Here is a 17,421-nt window from a genome sequence, read left to right as displayed (position 1 = left end):
GTGTTGTTCTTATATTTAGTGTGGTGATTTTAGAAGTTTTTTTTAATTCCTCCTTTCTGTTGGAATTAGGGGATCTTGGGATGTGTCGTTTGGCGGGGCCTCAGCCCTGCTTGGCATGGGAAGCTGGCCAAATGACAGGCCCCTCCTCAGGCCCCTTCCTTTTCCCCCTCAGCCGCTTAAGCGGGGAAAAGGAAGGGGCCTGAGGAGGGGGCTGTCGTTTGGCCAGCCTCCCTTGCCAAGCAGGGCTGAGGCCCCGCCAAACGACACAACCAGATCTAGACGTCGCCTTGTGCCCAGGAGGAGAAAGCGAGGCGTGAAGGGAGCGGCGGGGGGAATGGCTCACGGGGGCCGTCCTGGGCGGCGCTGAGCTCAATCGAGAGGCGGAGCCAGGCCCCAGCAAGGCCTCAGCCTCTCCCTCCCTCCCTCCTTCCCTCCCATTCCTCCCTTCGCCGCCCGGGATGGGGCGCCGGGGCCGTCGCCGCCGCTGCTGGCCGCTTTGAGGCCGGGCCGGGCTGGGCTGGGGCCGGGGGAGCCGCCGCTACCGCCGCGCCGTCCCCTGAGCCGCCCGGCCCGGGAGCCGAGAGCCAAGGAGAAGGAGAAGGAGGAGAAGGAGATAAGAAAGCGGTGAGGCAAAGATGGAGCGGGCGCCTCCTTTCGTGTCGCCTCTGAAGGGAAGGGAAAGGGGGCGCTGGGTGTGTCTCCCTCCCTCTCTCTGTATCTCGGGCCTATAGGATCTCCTGAGACCCTGTCTAGATTTATCATCATCCTCATCCTCGCCTTGTTTCTCCCCAGAGAGAATGAGCGCGTGCCTTGATTCGCTTCTCTTGGCTTGTGGCCTATCCTTTTTTTTTTTGTGGATCGTATCCTTTTGTTATCTCTGGGCCCTTCCACACAGCCATATAACCCAGAATATCAAGGCAGGAAATCCCACAATATCAGCTTTAAACTGGGGCCCCTTCCACACACAGCTGAATAAAATCCCACATTTTCTGCTTTGAACTGGAATATATGGCAGTGTGGACTCAGATAAGCCAATTCAAGCAGATATTGTGGGATTTTCTGCCTTGATATTCTGAGTTTTATGGCTGTGTAGAAGGGCCCTAAGGTCCCTTCCACATAGGTGAATAACATCCCACATCTTCTGTTTTGAACTGGAATATGTGGCAGTGTGGACTCAGATAACCCAGTTCAAAGCAGATATTGTGGGATTTTCTGCCTTGATATTTTGGGTTATATGGCTGTGTCGAAGGATCCTAAGGCCCCTTCCACATAGGTGAATAAAATCCAACAATTTCTCCTTTAAACTGTAATATGTGTGGACTCAGATAACCCAAGTTCAAAGCAGATATTCTAGGTTTTTCTGCTTTGATATTCTGAGTTATATGGGTGTGTGTAAAGGTCCTAAGGCCCCTTCCGCACAGCTGAATAAAATCCCACATCTTCTTCTTTGAACTGGAGTATATGGCAGTGTGGACTCAGATAACCCAGTGCAAGGCAGATATTGTGGGATTTTCTGCCTTGATATTCTGGGTTATATAGCTGTTTGGAAGGGCTCCAAGTCCACACTCAGATAACATGGGATTTCCTGCCTTGATATTGTGGGATATAGGGCTGTGTGTTAGGGCCCTGAGTTCACACTGCTGTATATCCCAGTTCGAAGCAGATCATGTGGGATTTTATTAAGCTGTGTTGAAGGGATCTCTCTTGGGTAGAAAACTCTGTGTTTTGTGTTAATGGGGAATATTCTGCTCTTGTTATCCTCACACTTTTGAGGGTGTTGATTTGACACCTTTTGCCCCTTTTTGTGGATTGGGTGTTGAGTGTGAGGGATCCACGCAAGGGTTTCCTGAGGTGTTGTGATGCCTCGGGCAAGGAAATGTGTGTTTTTCTCTGTCTTGTCCCATGGAGACCCTCCTCTTCCTCCTCCCTCAAGATGGCTCCTACAGGATCCCTAAGGCGCTGCTTGTTTCTAACCAAGGAATGCTGGGATTGTGACTGGGGCATGTTTTGGGGGGTAATTTGGGTCTCTTCCACACAGCTGAAAAAAATCCCACATTGGGTTGCTGTGAGTTTTCTGGGCTTTATGGCCATGTTCCAGAAGCATTCTCTCCTGACATTTCACCCATATCTGTGGCAGGCATTGTCAGAGGTTGTGGGGATGCCTGCCATAGAGATGCCTGCCATAGAGAATGCTTCTGGAATATGGCCATACAGCCTAGAAAACTCACAGCAATCCAGTGATTCCTGCAGTGAAAGCCTTCAACAATACAAATTCCACATTTTCTGCCTTGAACCGAAATATATGGCAATGTGGACTCAGAGTACCCAGTTCAAAGCAAATATTGTGTGATATTTTGCCCTGATATTCTGGGTTATATGGCTTTGTGGAAGGGCCCTTAGTCAACACCAAGCGGCATGGGACATGTTTGAAGGGCTGCTCCCCAACTCCTTTCCCACAGCACCATTTCTAGGCAGGGTGACTCTTTTTGGGGTTCAGGTATGTCTGGATTACGGCCTTGTTCGAGTAATAGGATGGAGGATGTAACACAGTGCATCGGCTTCTTCGTAGATAAATATGTGGGGGAAATGCTTTCAGCAGTGTGGTTCCTCCTCCTCCTCCTCCTAAAGGTAACTCAAGGAAAAGCAGCAGAGTGAGTAAATGCTAAACAGGCTGCTCGCTTGCTTCATATGGATCACAACAACACCCCACAAGAGGTAGGTTTGGATCTTCTGCTCCATAAATGATATTTTGGGGGGCGGCAGGAGCCGCCTGGTTCTTGGCAACATCACAAAAGCATCAGGAGAATGAATGCCTGTCACTCTTTGCCCTCCTTTGTACTGCTGAGATGAAGGGTAGATCTACACTGTGCAGAATGAATGCTGTTTGGCACCACTTTAACTGCCATGGGTCAGTGTTAGAGAATCCTAGGAGTTGTGGCATTGTGGTCTGGTGAAGTACTGGAGGTCTTTGGCAGAGAAGACGGAAACACCTTGTAAAACTGCAAGTTCTAGGATTTTGTAGCATTCAGCCATGATAGTGAAATGGTGTCAAACTGCATTAATTCTACAACGTAGGGCCCTTCCACACAGCTGAATAAAATCCCACAATATCTGCTTTGAACTGGGATATATGACAGTGTGGCCTCAGGACCCTTCCACACAGCCCTATATCCCAGAATATCAAGGCAGAAAATCCCACATTATCAGAGTGTGGACTCAGAAACCCCAGTTCAAAGAAGATATTGTGGGATTTTCTGCCTTGATATTCTGGGATATAGGGCTGTGTAGAAGGGCCCTCAGATAACCCAGTTCAAAGCAGATATAGTGGGTTATTCTGCCTTGATATTTTGGGTTATATGGCTGTGTGAAAGGGCCCATAGATGCACCCAAAGAAACATTAAATTTGGTTTGGAGTGGGAGGGCTGTGAGCTGCATTTTGTTCTGGCACTCTGATTATTCAGCTCAGAATACTTTGATTATGGTGTTTTTTGTACCAGCTCTCCAGTTGGTGGATCATGGGTTTGGAAGTAAAAAGCCAAAGTCAGGTCTGAAGTCTGTTCATCACCAGAGTAGAATGGTCTTGTTGCTGGCAATGGATGGCCTGGGCAAAAAACTTGGCTGGCAGCAACATATCTTTCCTGGCATTGCTCTTTGCTTATGGGTTTCTCTGAAGCCAAATGCTCCTGTGCCCCCTGAGAGCCATATGGGAAATGGATCCGAATAGGTTTTGCTTGATGATTGTATCCAGAAGTAGCTTGGGAGATGTGTGTCTGGAAAGCAGAGGGTTCTCTGCTTCGTGTCTTCCTGGATATTCTGGTACACAATGTTTTCATGTATAGGTGCCTTCCCAAACAATAACCTGAAATGCATATGCCAAGAAGGGTTTGCAAGAGACATTATTGACTCCCGGCTGTGTTTTTGACTTCATTTGAAACCTGAGTCTTTGTAAATGCTAGCAAATGAAATAAATATTGCTTTCTACTTTCTGATGATTGTCAGCAGAAGAGTAGGCTGGATTTCAAGTTAAATTATTCACAGCCGAGGAGCAGCCCAGCTGCAGCCTGGCTCCATTAGTGGATTGTTAACATTGCAAAAAGCTCATCTCCCCAGCTATGTTAACCTGTGTTTTGCACATCTCTTCGGTTCAGTGAGAGACCCAGCTACAAACTCAACCAAAGTGGGGCAGAGATGAGAGAGGGGAGGCAGGAAATGGGACCTGGGATGTTTTTAGTTCTTTGACATATTTCCCCCACTCATTTCAGAGGCCCAGATATTGTTGTAGAGATAGGAGGGTGGCTAATGACCCCCTGATTTGTATATTAACTTCTACAGTCATGTCGTGCTGTGTATGCTTTGTGATGATGACAGGGAAACTAGTTTATTTCTGTGGAAAGCAGTGGGATGCCATATTGGTCATGGAAAATGGCTCCTGTTGAGATTCTATAGTTTGCCTTTCCAATATGTCTAGCTATTAAATAGTTATGTGGTCTTTATGCATGACACTAGTTGAGCTGTGATGCAGGAGCTCTTTCCTTCCTTTCTGTGTTGTTTTCTCTTCTTTACTCAGTGTGCCATGGTATTGGCCAAACACTGATTCCCCACTTTATCCCCTCCCCCCAATTTTATATTGCTTTTCCCACAACCTTAGAGCCTCCCGTGACTATGTAGTTCTAGTAGTTTGCTATAATTGTGTCTCCACCCTACAATCTATAATATTTTGAGCTCTTTTCTGGAGCACTCCTTATAGTACCGCTCCCTAGCAAAATCAAACGAATGAACAAAACCTAAGTAGCGCATCAAACTACAAATCCCTGGATTGGACAGATTTGACTCATGATGGTTAAAGTTATACAGAGAAGTAATAGGATGCTTGGAATCCAGAAAGGCAGAGTTCTATAAGCCTATTCTTTACACTGCTGTTTTCACCGTTTTTATAGTATAAGAGTTGCAAAAAACTGTATCTGTATGTGATGATGGATTGTTGTTTTTCTGTTCATTGCCTGTTCCTTTTGTTCATGTTTTCTATATTACAGTTGTTACAAAAGTTTCCAACACATAGAAAACACATATTTATATGTATACAGATTCTACCACACACTCCCAGGAAGACATTCAATCTGCATCTAAATGATGTTGTTTCGGAAAAGTTTTATAGTATTTATGTAAATTAGATCTGAGTAAGCCAGTGACTGTTAGTAACTGTGAATTTAAAGCACAGGGTAATAGAGGTGTAAAAATTAGTGTGGAGATATTGTTCTTGTGAAGACAACTTTTGAAAAGGGAAATAGCTCTCAAATTCTTTCCTACAACTTCTCCCAAGAAACCTGACACTCCACTTGTCTTCTTTCTCTGCCCACCTCATATTTCCAAGTAAGGAGATTGATTTCTTCCCCTTTCAAACCTTTACACTACAATAGTTAGGCATCGAAAAAACGGTTGTTTTATTTTCAAAGTGAGAGAGTTCAGAGAATTAAGATATGCTAGCAAATGTATTGTGAGTACAGTTGTGTTTGACATGTTAAATATTTTAGTTGGTAGAATTAAAAGGCTTATTATAATTTTCCTCTGTATTGAGGTGAAAATTCAGTGCCTTTTATGTAGCCTGAAGGAGTGTGATTTGAAAACTCCCATTTCCTTTCAACAACAGCAGGAAATCTAGTGAAACTTCTCATTTCAGTTGTCCTGTGTTTTGTTTAATCCACTGTTAAGTTTCCTCCCATCTAACATAGTGTTTTCAAGCAAGGTGCCCTCCATACATTTTGGATTAGAGTTTCCATCAGTCCCAGACAACATAGTGAGTAGCCAGTGATGCATTTGTAGAATATAAAAGAAAGGCTGATCTAATATAATCCTGCTAGCATGAAAACCCTTTTATACTGCCTAATGTTTCAAATAGAGAGGAGCAAAGGAGCAGATTATTCACAGAGACTGATGCCTCACCTACAGTGCTTTCATTTTGCTTGTAAGTCATCTTCATGTCACTGTAGGTGTAACTTGGTAGGCCAGATTAAGGGGAAACACCCCTTTGAGTCCTAGCCTCCTCTGTATTCTGCTATTATTCTGTTTTCTGCTATTATTCCGTGAATTCATTGCCAAAAGCGAGTGACAACAAGCTGATAAGATCAGGTGCTTTCTCCCCATATGTAGTTGTGCCTTATTGCCCCACTTTCCCCCCTTCTCTACAAAAATGTGGGACTCACAGCTTGGGATGCTAGGAATTCAGAGTGAAAATGGAATAGTCTCCTTTAAATGTGGGTCATGTTGAAAATTATTTCTTTCCAAATGCTGTAGAAAGGGAGCCGTTTTTGTGAAGAGGTATGATGAAGGTTGATTGATCTCTTCTCTCTTGTATGTGAGTGTGTGCCAGCAGTGTAGATCTTTGAAAGGGAGAAGGGTTTAAAGAGATGACTAGCTACAGAAAGGAACTAAATACGGAGTGAAAGGGTCTGTATGGGAGCTCTGCCTTGTAAATGTTAGGAGCTTGTTCTGGCTATTGTTGGAGCTGTCATTGCAAAGATAAGAAGAGGCCCTGCATGCATTCTGAGAAAGGGGCACATTTTCTATTTTGGGTTTCTACCACATGCCTGCTTTTCCCATCCTCAAGGGAGTCCACCACATTCTTTTGCTGTTACAAACAGGGAAATTGGGGTATTACAGTTGAGTGGGATGTTGCTTTTTTCATTCTTAATACCCCCTTGGATGTATGGACTGTGCATTTGCTCAGCTGCCAGTACTTCTCTACAGAAGGGATGAACTATCTGCAGAGCTTTGAGGCTGAAATTGCTTGTCTACATAGCTTAGTATCAATATCTATCACATAAGCATGCATAATCATTTTGCAAGATGGTTAGGGTGGGATGCAGATAGTTATAGTTTCGCCCAGAGAATGCTCTCAAAATATGTAGAAGGGCCAATGTTTACATGCACAAATAATTGAAGTTCAAGTACTTTACCCAGTGCATCTGAGGAAATGGAGTGTAAACTAGAAATGTTCCTTCCAAAACAAATGTGCTAATTTAAAAGATGTTCTAACATTTAATTTTCATTGTGCTACATCTAAAAATGGCAGAAGAGAAAAAAGGGGTCTTGTGAGGCTTCAACTGATGTACTGTCATCAAATAGAATCTATTTTCCTCAGATAACAGTACTGGAATGGTATACAGTGTTCAGCTTTTGTGTATATATGTACAGATATATTGTTGAGGGTGTTGAAGAAATACATTTCAAGGGCGGGGATGAATGTTGTTACTGGGAGACGTGTGTTTCCTTATGCTCTTCTGTTTTCCCATAGGCTTGGTGCCTGGGCCAGAGCCTCCTACTCTGTGCTCCCCTGATGCTGGCTGGCCTGTGCCCAGAAGATGAGCAGATTGCTGGTGGGGGTGACCCTGGAGAGGATCTGCAAAGCTGTACTGCTCTTATGTTTACTGCACTTCCTCATCATCATGATTCTCTATTTTGATGTCTATGCTCAGCGGCTGGACTTTTTCAGCCGCTTCAATGTGCGCAACTCGTCTTCTCGCTCTCTTCTACCCTATGTCAACATCTCTCGACCAAATGGCACTGCTGGGCCATTGGGCTCTGAGCTCTTGGCCCCAAGTGCCAAGTCTGTTGGAAGCAACAGCACCATCACCGAGAAGCCCTTACCACCCTGTCCAGAGATGCCTCCTGGCCTAGGTGAGATTGCAGGGAGCCTTGTGACTACATACTCCTTGTAAGTCCCCTTCTCTGCTCTGCTTGCCACCTGTTGGACTCTGTCTTTGCTTCCTGCCTATGCAACATGACAGATGGCCTCTAACTTCAGAGGCAGGAGGTAACTGGAAGATCTAGGAATCTTTCAGACAAGCATGGTGTTAGAAACCCTGGAATCCTATACCCTCTTCAGACTTCAGTCCTGTAGTCAAGATGCCACTGGAAATATGTGGGTCGTATTAGATCAAAGCCAGTGAACTGAAGATTGCTTTCAGTAAATGTTTCAGTAACTAGATAGTCTTTAGTCTCGTGTGCTTCAGACAGCAGCCTCTCTCCCCTTACCTCTTTTCCAGATAGTAATATTTCCTTATCTTCCTTGTTTTCTGACCTCCCAGGCTACCATCTTTCCTCAGTATCTTCATTTGCCTCAATTTTGCCAAAGTGGATTAAATTCTGTGAAGGTCACAATGATGAGACCAGATTAAATCAGTCAGAACCATCCTTTGCAATGCAATGTATTCCATGCAGAACTTTATAGCAGAATGTGTAATGTCCTGTTTTATTCAGTGAACTCAAGGCTGTGTTTGTGGGTTTCCTAGGTGGTCTTACCTCCAGGTCCTGTTCCCCAGGTGCTGGCTGCAGAAAGCACCGGACTCCACACATGTGAATTACTCATACTGCTAATATACCATATTTCACAGAATCTAAGGCACTATCAAATGCAAGGCAAACCCCCCTTTTTTTGAAGGTTCAATTTTTGAAAAAGTATATTTCTTATGATTTTTTTTAGAATTGTTATCTTGTCTGCATTACTCTTTTTTTTCTAGGTCTGTGGGCCCATTAAGGACACAGGTGATGTGGCTTAGCTAACAATAGTTAGCTGGCAAAGGTTGAGAACAAAATTATGGGGGCTGACAGAGCCATTGGGGCTGGGGCTCTTCCTCCCTCTAAAGTAAGCACATTTTCCACCAGTTTTAGGGCCCTCCAAAATCTGAGAATCTAAGTGCCATTGATTGTAAGGTACACTGCATTTTTGGAGCCTGTAAAATAGGAAAAAGCATGCCTTAGAATTGGTGAAATACAGTGACAGATGGTTTGAGATCCTGGCGACAGAATTCGAAGCCTAGAAAGATAATGGAGATGAGTGTTAAAACTTTCAGAATCCCTCAGCATGTTTTCAGAAAGAGATTTGGAAATCAAACTATGCCTTAAAATAAGAAGTTTGAGGACTTATGTGTACGGGCTATAAAGAGATGAGGAAAGGTTACTCATGGTGCTATTATGCATTATCCTCCACTTCCTTATGCAAACCTCTTATAACACATGAAGTAGACTGTCTTCTTTACTCCACTGATAGTCATTGGTGGGCAATGCACTCAAAGCTTATTAAGAACATCTTCAATCCTGAGTAGATTTTAAAGGACTTCTTTTCTAATGCCAAGTTAATTTTACTTTTATATATTCTTGCCTACCAAATAATTGCTACTAGAAACAGGCTGCCATGCCGCAGAACCAGATCACAATTCATTTCAATAGCCAAAACTCAATTCTGGAAATTGTAATTCAAAATGGTAATGTTTTCAAGCTTTTTACATAATAATGTAGACAATTATTTAGTATTTTCTTGGAACTTTGGTTAAGTCCCTGGTTCTCAGTGTGGGACACATGCCTCATGGGGGCATTTGATTTTTAAGGAGGGCAGTTCAAGAATGAGTAATTAATAATGTTTTCTGCATTTTTATGATTCTAGGCATCTCGTGTACATATATATGTATGTATATATGCATTATGTGACATAGACATTTTTAAAAATTAAAATCAGAATGTACATGACAGTCACCTGGTGACAATGGAGGGGGGGGGGACATGCTAATAGAGAGGAGTGGTGAGAGCATAGAGTTAACTAAAGTATGCATGAGCACAGAAAAGTTGAGACAACTTTTATTCCAAACACCCTCACACCTCTCATTGGTCTTTTAACATTACAAGTTATTGAAAATATATAAAATATCTTTTGTTCTGCATATGAATGGAAAAAAAATCTTTGAAAAAATCCAAAGCATAATTATTATTTACATAAGTAAGTCAATATTTTTGTATGATTTGTTTTTTAAAAAAAGATTATCGGCCACAAGAAAATTAACGTCAGGTGACAGGATCTTCTCTCATATTCCCGCCAAATACACACAATGAAGTTGAATACTTAAGCTACCCTGAGTTCGATTAGTCAAATCAATTGTTCCTCAAATAGTACTACTGCCCACCTGGTAGTTGTTCTATTTCATTATTTAGCTTTATCAAGCGCAGAGTGTATTTGTTAGCAAAAACCAGTACTCATCATGTTAGGCATAGAAATCTTGCATTTTCCATTCCTGCACATTTTTCCTTATATCTTGTTGGCTACTTATCATTTTAAGTTATTTTTTAGAGTAAAAGAATCTTTTGAATAGATATTAAGTATAGAAAGAACATACACTGACACATCATTAACCATCAACAAGTGACATCGGCCATAATGTTCAAAATCACACAAGTGGTACCTAGCTTCATTGCCTGCGTATCTTTATGACAAAAGAATACCAAACATACCATTGAATTGCCTACAAAAAAGGCTTCCTCCACATATGAAGAGGAGCTCACTTTTTGAATAATAAAAAATAAATGTCTCGTGAATGTGTGTGTATCAGGGAACAGGATTTTAGAGATGCTTAGGTGGGGCATGGCAACAACAACAACAAAAGAAGATTGGGAACCACGGGGTTAAATGAATGATTACATCCTGTCCTATAACTGTTTCTGAGCCTACTGTTTAGTTGTCGGAACACCTTTGAATAACTTTCGGTGGTCAGTGGCAGGTCAGCTAATTATTTATAAATATAATCAATGTTTAGGAATGTGGGTTAACTGTGCTTTTGACTGTCTGCTGGCTCTGTGCCTGACAGGTCTGCGTCTTAGATTTTCTTGTTGAACGTCTCTGGAAATCTTCTTGTCACCCTGGATAATGAAAGTGACCTGGCCTGTTTAAGATGTATGGTCCATGAGGCTGTGTTGAACATGGATGACTGATGCATAGATAATAGTGTCCTTTCCCTTGCAGTGGGCCGGCTCCTTATTGAGTTCGGCTCTCCCATGAGCATGGAGAGGGTGCAGCGAGAGAACCCAGATGTGCAGGAAGGTGGCAAGTATTCACCTCCGGACTGTGTGCCTCGCCAAAAGGTGGCCATCCTCATCCCTTTTCGCCACCGGGAGCACCACCTCAAGTACTGGCTGCACTACCTGCACCCAATTCTACGGCGCCAGAAGGTGTCCTATGGCATCTATATCATTAACCAGGTGTGTTGGGAGAAATTATATTGGAGGGGTGAGAAACCAAAATGGTTACATTTATCACATAACACTCTCTCGCCAATTTGGGAGGAATCTGGCAGACGCAGAGGGCATCTTTGTGGATATCGACCTCTTTGTTTGATTGAAAATTTGAGCAGGGATGAGCAAACTGTGGCCTGATGACTGCATTTGATGCAGAGTAGTATCAAAAGCAAAGGCTGGATGAACTTCTGTCTGGAGTGCTTTGATTGAGTGTTCCTACAAGGCAGGCGGTTCAACCGGATGGCTGTTGTGGTTTCTTCTAACTCCATGATTTTATAAAAGACCTTCAAATCGTTGCTACAAACCTCTGCTAAGAGCCATTGGTCCTTCCTGGCAGTATGTGATGATTTGGGAGAGAGAAAAAGGAGTATCAGAAAAAGAGAGAAGGGGTGTCAGAAAGAGAAGAGGAAGTGATTTAGGCTGTTTGCTGGCTTGAAACACCAACTGACTGCCCTGAGAAAAATGCCCTCCTTCATATAAGCACACAAAAGAGACTACTCACCCTGAAAGAAAATCTTCCTGCTTTGGGGGCAAGCATTGTGTGGGCCTTTTGATAACTTACTGTGGGGCCCATGGCTACCGCAGTTAGGGAAAAATGTGGAGGGCCAAATAGATGCATTTTACATGCTCCCTCATTTTACCTTGATTTCAGGCCTGCTGTCTGACGTGATCTCTGCTCAGAAATATGGTAGGTGGGATTTTGCAAAATCATTTAAGGAAGATCCCATTTTAGAAAAAATACAAGTAGCCAGAGAGAGGCCATGCAGATGTTTCTTGAAAAAATAATCGGAAAGGGCTTGACCATATTCTTAATGATCTTTCCCTGTAGTTTGGTGAAGATACTTTTAACCGAGCCAAGCTGTTGAATGTGGGCTTCCTGGAAGCCCTGCGAGATGATGAAAGCTATGACTGCTTCATCTTCAGTGATGTTGACCTTGTGCCCATGGACGATAGGAATCTATATCGCTGCTATGACCAGCCCAGGCACTTTGCTGTCGCTATGGATAAGTTTGGTTTCCGGTGAGTGAGTGAACTGGAGGTCTCCTTGTCAAATACGCTGAATTGCACTGGCTATTAAATCAGATTGCTCCAATAAGCTTTCCATATGCATTACTTTAGAGTAAGCAATGCCAAACAGTTCATGGATACCGCTCTTAGTTATCTTCAGAATCAGCAGTTGAGAATCTGACACAGATATCTCCTGGTCAGCTGTACTAGGAACTAAAGTTATGGCTTCATGCTCTTTGATCTTTTATTGAGACACCAGTAGCCCTTTGAAATTCTTTAGTTGGAATCAAAGTGAAATGCGGTGTTTGACCTTGCTGTGCATACCCTTTCTTAGGAGTACTGCAGACTTAAATTTCCCTAGGAGGATTCTCTGGATGGGTATATCTTTCCTTCAGAAAGAAGACACTATGATTTCTTGTGGTTTGGATCTTGTGGAATGCTGTCATGTGTTGGCCATTAGTTAGGGGAATAACAGAAAATTATAATCCAACAACAATTGTGAGGCCTCCAGTACCACAACCCTCCAGTATATGAACTTCCCTCACTTTTCTGGATCCACATTTTTCAGTTTGCCAAATAGTTTATAAAGTTTCAATAGTTAAAAAGTTTTTGCTGTCTCTTATATGAGATGAGCATCCAGAGATGTGACACTTCATGGCAGAGTGAACATTTCCAGTCCTTTTATGCTGCCGATATAATGAAGGGACTGGATTCCTGTTGAACAGCCTACCCTGTCTTGCTTAGTTTGGCAAGTAAATGTGTGTGAAATGGCATCTTGTGAAATGGAGTCTAGTTAAGGAAATGGAAAACCAGGAAGGATTTAGGGAGGTTATGATACAGTGGGAACAATGGTTGACTTGGAAGCAAGGCTCTAAAGAGCAACAGGAGAGTCCAGGTTCTGTATTCCTGAACCCATTCCTGATCTTGACTGATCTCCATCTTTTCTACTTGTCTCTTGCAGACTGCCATATTCTGGCTACTTTGGAGGTGTCTCTGGTCTGAGCAAGACACAGTTTCTGAAGATCAATGGCTTCCCTAATGAGTACTGGGGCTGGGGTGGGGAAGATGACGACATCTTTAACCGGTGCGTAAGAGGCTGTGTTGGCCCCAATCTGGTCAGTGCTTGTTTGCGGCAGGTTGGTTGTAGTAGGCATGTAATCCCTCTTCCATGTGGTATTGGTGAGAACAGGAGGGGAGGGGTGGGGTAGTGTTATCTTGTGAGTTGGGATATGTGCACAAATTACAAATGCTGGCACATAATAATAATTTTTCCTAGAATGATATTTCCACATCTGGAACAGGAGGGTGTGTAGACAGACTGCTGTTTAACAGAAAAGAAACAACCAGACATGTATCTGTGAGCCAGAGCTCTGAAAACTAGGATTGGGGAGAGGGCTGATGGGTGAAAAGTGAGAAACTAATTGCTGCCTTATTTTGAGTAAGGGCAGAACACGAGCATGTTTAAAACCAACCTTTTTTACTGATCCTCTGAGCTACAATTTTTCTCTGCATAGGATCTCGCTGAATGGCATGAAAGTGTCCCGTCCTGATGCTCGCATTGGGCGTTACCGCATGATCAAGCATGAGCGTGACCGGCACAATGAGCCTAATCCCCAACGGTAAGAGAGCCAATACTGCCTCCATACATTGTCTTCTGCAAGCTAAGTAATCCACTTGCAACCTAAAAATCTTTTCTTCTATTAGGAAGCATTGCACACAAAGTACACAGATATGTGGCCTTCCCAAAGTTGGTGGACTCAAATTCTCATCTGCCATGACCTTGATGCCACTGGGAATTAGAATTCAAAACATAGGAAGAGCCACAAGCATAGCTGGAAAAGTTACTTTAGAAGACTTGAATTGATTGTTCCAACTAGAGTGAACCATTGAATCAGTTTATATAAGTGTAGATTTACCAAGTTCTCCTAGATTCATTAGTCTACTCTAAATGGGACTTGATACAATGCAATTTATATGAGTGTAGATTTACCAAGTTCTGCTAGATGCATTAGTCTATTCTAGATGGGACTAATTATTGGATTTAGACCTTGGACTTTGACTCCCAGAATCCTCCATGGGAATAGCTATTCTTTATGGAAAATGCTGAAAATTTCAGACCCAGAAATTGACAACTACTACCTTCTAAATCAGAGGAGACTTAAGTTTCAATATCCAAGGTACTGGGACCCATCTCCAGAATAGATTCAGCACTATGAATAGCTCATTTAAAGTTTGAACTATAGCCCAGATCCTAGAATCACCACAACACTGACATAGGTGCCATCAGTTGACTCTGCCAAATATTTATTTTCTCTGTTGTGGCTGTAGGTTTCCTACCTCTACTTTAGTATGCCCATGAAATTGTCTTGACCAGTATACAAGCTCCCAGTTTTTCTTACAGTTTCCTATTAGTGTGTATTGTCCTTTTCCCAGTCTCATCACCATTTCAGTTCTTCCCTTTTACTATAATGAACTGTAGACTGGGATTAAGAATCCTGGTCATAAACCAGGCACATTTATTGTACTGATACTGGGCAGGAAAGGAGAATGCTTTGTTGCTATCTAGAATTTTCATTATGTAGAATAGAGCTTTTTAGACTGCAGTTTTAGATGATCAGCGGACATGCTGCCTGGAGGATTTTGAGAGCTGTAATCTAAAGATATTGTTTCAGCTTCTGATATAGAACCCAAGACGCGCCTAACCTAACAGGGTATCCATTTTGGATCATTTGAAAACTGTAAAGTAAACCCAGCTTCATAATACCTTGTCTGTCAGAAGCATATCCACATTCTACTTGAAAGCAGAGTAGGGTAGCTTTTCTAGCATACAGTTCTAAATGCATTCTAGATGTTTAGCTGTCTGGGCTTATGCCATGCATTCCAACTGTGGGAATATCACTAGAGATTATTTCAGTTTCTTCCCACAAGTCTCAGTTGTGAGTGTGTTCCTTGAGGCTCTGGGCCAGAGGTGTCAAACTTGTGGTCCTCCAGATGTTTGGACCTCCAACCTCCAGAAGCCCTTGCCAGCCTGTCCAGCGGCCAGAAATTCTGGGAACTGTGCCCCTCCACCTTGCATCAATCTCAATAATAATAATAATAATAATAATAATCTTTATTTATATCCCTCCCCCTCTCCCCAAAGGGATTTGGGGTGGTTTACAACAACAACAACAAACCCAAATACAATAAATCATAACACAAACATATAACACAGTTGATACAACCAAAATGTCTCAGTAGTGTAAATATAAATAAACGGTTTAAAAGACTGTTAAGTCCTCTAAAAGCAGTATAGGTATAAACATAAAAATGAGGAAGGGTATTGCTGCCACAGGTTTGACACCACTGCCCTAAGCCTAAAGGACTGTGACTACTGTTTATGTGTTCAGAGGAAACAAGTCCATTTTAGCAGTCCATACAATATTAATAGAGCAAGATTCAGAAAATATTCCATATGCTGGAGATGTTATTTAGAAATACCTGAATTGTTCATTTGTGATCTCTTAAGTAGGCACCTTGTGTAATCGTAATTGTTAATGCCAAACTTTGGTGTATAATTGGATTATCTCTTGATTCTCCCGACAGGTTCACCAAAATCCAGAATACCAAGGTGACCATGAAACGTGATGGCATTGGCTCACTGCAGTACCGGCTGGTGGAGAAGCAGCGCCGTCCCATGTACACCAATGTAACCGTGGAGATTGGCCGGCCACCCCCGCGTCCCCCTCGGGGTTGACTCTTTGCTGCCTGGCCTTGCCCATGGCCCCATGCATGAGGAGCTGTGTGTATTCCAGCCCTGACTGGTTCAGAGGACTGTGTCCTGGCTCGGAGGACCTGTCTGCCTCCTTTGTGGGGATGGGGGGAAAGGCCACAAAAGAGGTCTTTGCCTTGTTCTGGCCTTTGGCTGGAGCCCATCTCCTTATCACTAATTGGTTCTTCACAGTGCCCTTTCACAGATTGGGGAGTGAATGTTGAGTGTGTTACAGTGCCTGGCTTAGCGCGTGAGGGTTCTGGGCACAGCCAAGCCCCATTCCTGGTTGAAAGGTGTCCAAGAGGAGAGGAAGACATGTGCAGGTCTTTGGCAGAGCCCATCCTCTCCCGGAACTCTTTGCAGGGCCAAGTCCCTAACAGATTCCAGAAGTACAGTATCTGTCCTTTCTTCTTCTCCTCTTCCTTCTCCTCTTTGCAGCCTACAAGACTATACTGCCTTCTTTAGCCCTCCTTTTAGGGCATGGCATGTTCCTGTGCCAATGGCCAGCTATCAAGGTGGTTCACTTGTGCCCAGTTTGAGAAGAATGCCATCCCAGCAGAAGCTCCTGTAGGTCTGGCCACTGCCCACCTCCTTCCATGGCTTGGTGCTGCCCCCTGCTGGGCCCTGGCTGTCATTTTTGGGCTCTAGTAAGACGGGGTGTTTCATACAAATGTTCATTCAGAATACTTGAGTGCTTCCTGGGATATTGTGGCATGCAGCTTATCTGGCAAAGCCCAACGGACACCTTATTCCTCTACTGCTGGTAAACTGGGAAGTGTGGTTGTCTCTCTCCAACAGGATGGTTTCTGTTGGGTGGGCTTGCCTCTTGTTTCCATAGGCATAAAGTGCCCTAAGAACGGCGTTACCGAAAAGAGGAAGGTGAAGGTGGCTTCCTGTCTCTTCCCCTTTCCCCTCCAATCCACCATCCAAGCAAGCAGTCCTACCATCCTTGCACCATCTCCCAGGCAACTGGCCCCTGACCACTCATATTGCCCTTTTTGTCAAGCTGCCATCTGCCACCTCTTCAAGCCAGGCCCCTGGGTCTACTATCTGCTTGTGACTCATAATGGCCCTGTGCCTAGTAACCTGGAGCTAGAAAGCTGCTGGTGCCCCCTAGTTCTGTTTATGGTGCCTGGCAGGTAGACTGCACCTATCCACTTCAAGGTGGCAGCTGGGCCAGGCTTGAAGCCAGGCATCAGCGTGTTGCACAGCCCAGGTGTTGGTGACTTTTGTACATTTGAATGTTTTGATCCCTTTTCAAGCCTATGGTGAATGCAGCACTGATCACTATGATCAGACTTTTGTATTCAGTAAAGTTTCAAAACTTGGAGTTTCTTTGTGTCTGGAATTTGAGCAGGGGCGGTAGTTTGGGAAAGCACTGCAGGGGTGAGTTTATACCATTACTGCATCAGCAGGGCATCTGTGGCTCTTCACACATTGGACTGCAACTCTCAGGAGTCCTAACCAATAATGAAGGATAACGGGAGTAATGATCTTCCCTTCTTGATCTGTGGTCTCCCTTTTGGATTGCATTCACTGTGACAAAGTCCAAATGGCCAAGTTAACAACTAATTGCATTGAAACCCAATTGCAGCATCCTCCCC

The 17,421-nt window shown here is 43.6% G+C and overlaps 1 protein-coding gene across 3 annotated transcripts; it reads left to right on the top strand.

Annotated features, from left to right (window-relative positions):
- Positions 1-384: 384 nt before the first annotated feature.
- On the top strand, positions 385-17,147 carry B4GALT2 (beta-1,4-galactosyltransferase 2). Of its 3 annotated transcripts, none has more exons than XR_009631347.2 (7): positions 385-624; positions 7,292-7,674; positions 10,787-11,022; positions 11,888-12,078; positions 13,028-13,181; positions 13,581-13,685; positions 15,652-15,740. XR_009631347.2 is itself a non-coding variant. In XM_060773351.2 (7 exons), exons 2-7 carry the CDS (start codon positions 7,359-7,361, stop codon positions 15,800-15,802), a joined length of 1,122 nt encoding a protein of 373 aa, XP_060629334.2. In that variant the 5' UTR covers positions 390-624; positions 7,292-7,358; the 3' UTR covers positions 15,803-17,147. The 3 variants fall into 3 exon arrangements, 2 of the variants coding, with proteins under 2 accessions (XP_060629334.2, XP_060629335.2); XM_060773351.2 differs by having other exon boundaries at positions 390-624; positions 13,028-13,150; positions 15,652-17,147; XM_060773352.2 differs by lacking the exon at positions 385-624 and adding an exon at positions 2,635-2,715 and having other exon boundaries at positions 13,028-13,150; positions 15,652-17,147.
- Positions 17,148-17,421: the final 274 nt, after the last annotated feature.

This window comes from Anolis sagrei, chromosome 4, assembly GCF_037176765.1.
Source record: "Anolis sagrei isolate rAnoSag1 chromosome 4, rAnoSag1.mat, whole genome shotgun sequence".
In the NCBI taxonomy this organism is placed as follows: domain Eukaryota; kingdom Metazoa; phylum Chordata; class Lepidosauria; order Squamata; family Dactyloidae; genus Anolis; species Anolis sagrei.
Note: the sequence above shows the minus strand (reverse complement) of the source record. Positions and strands in the feature narration are given on the sequence as shown.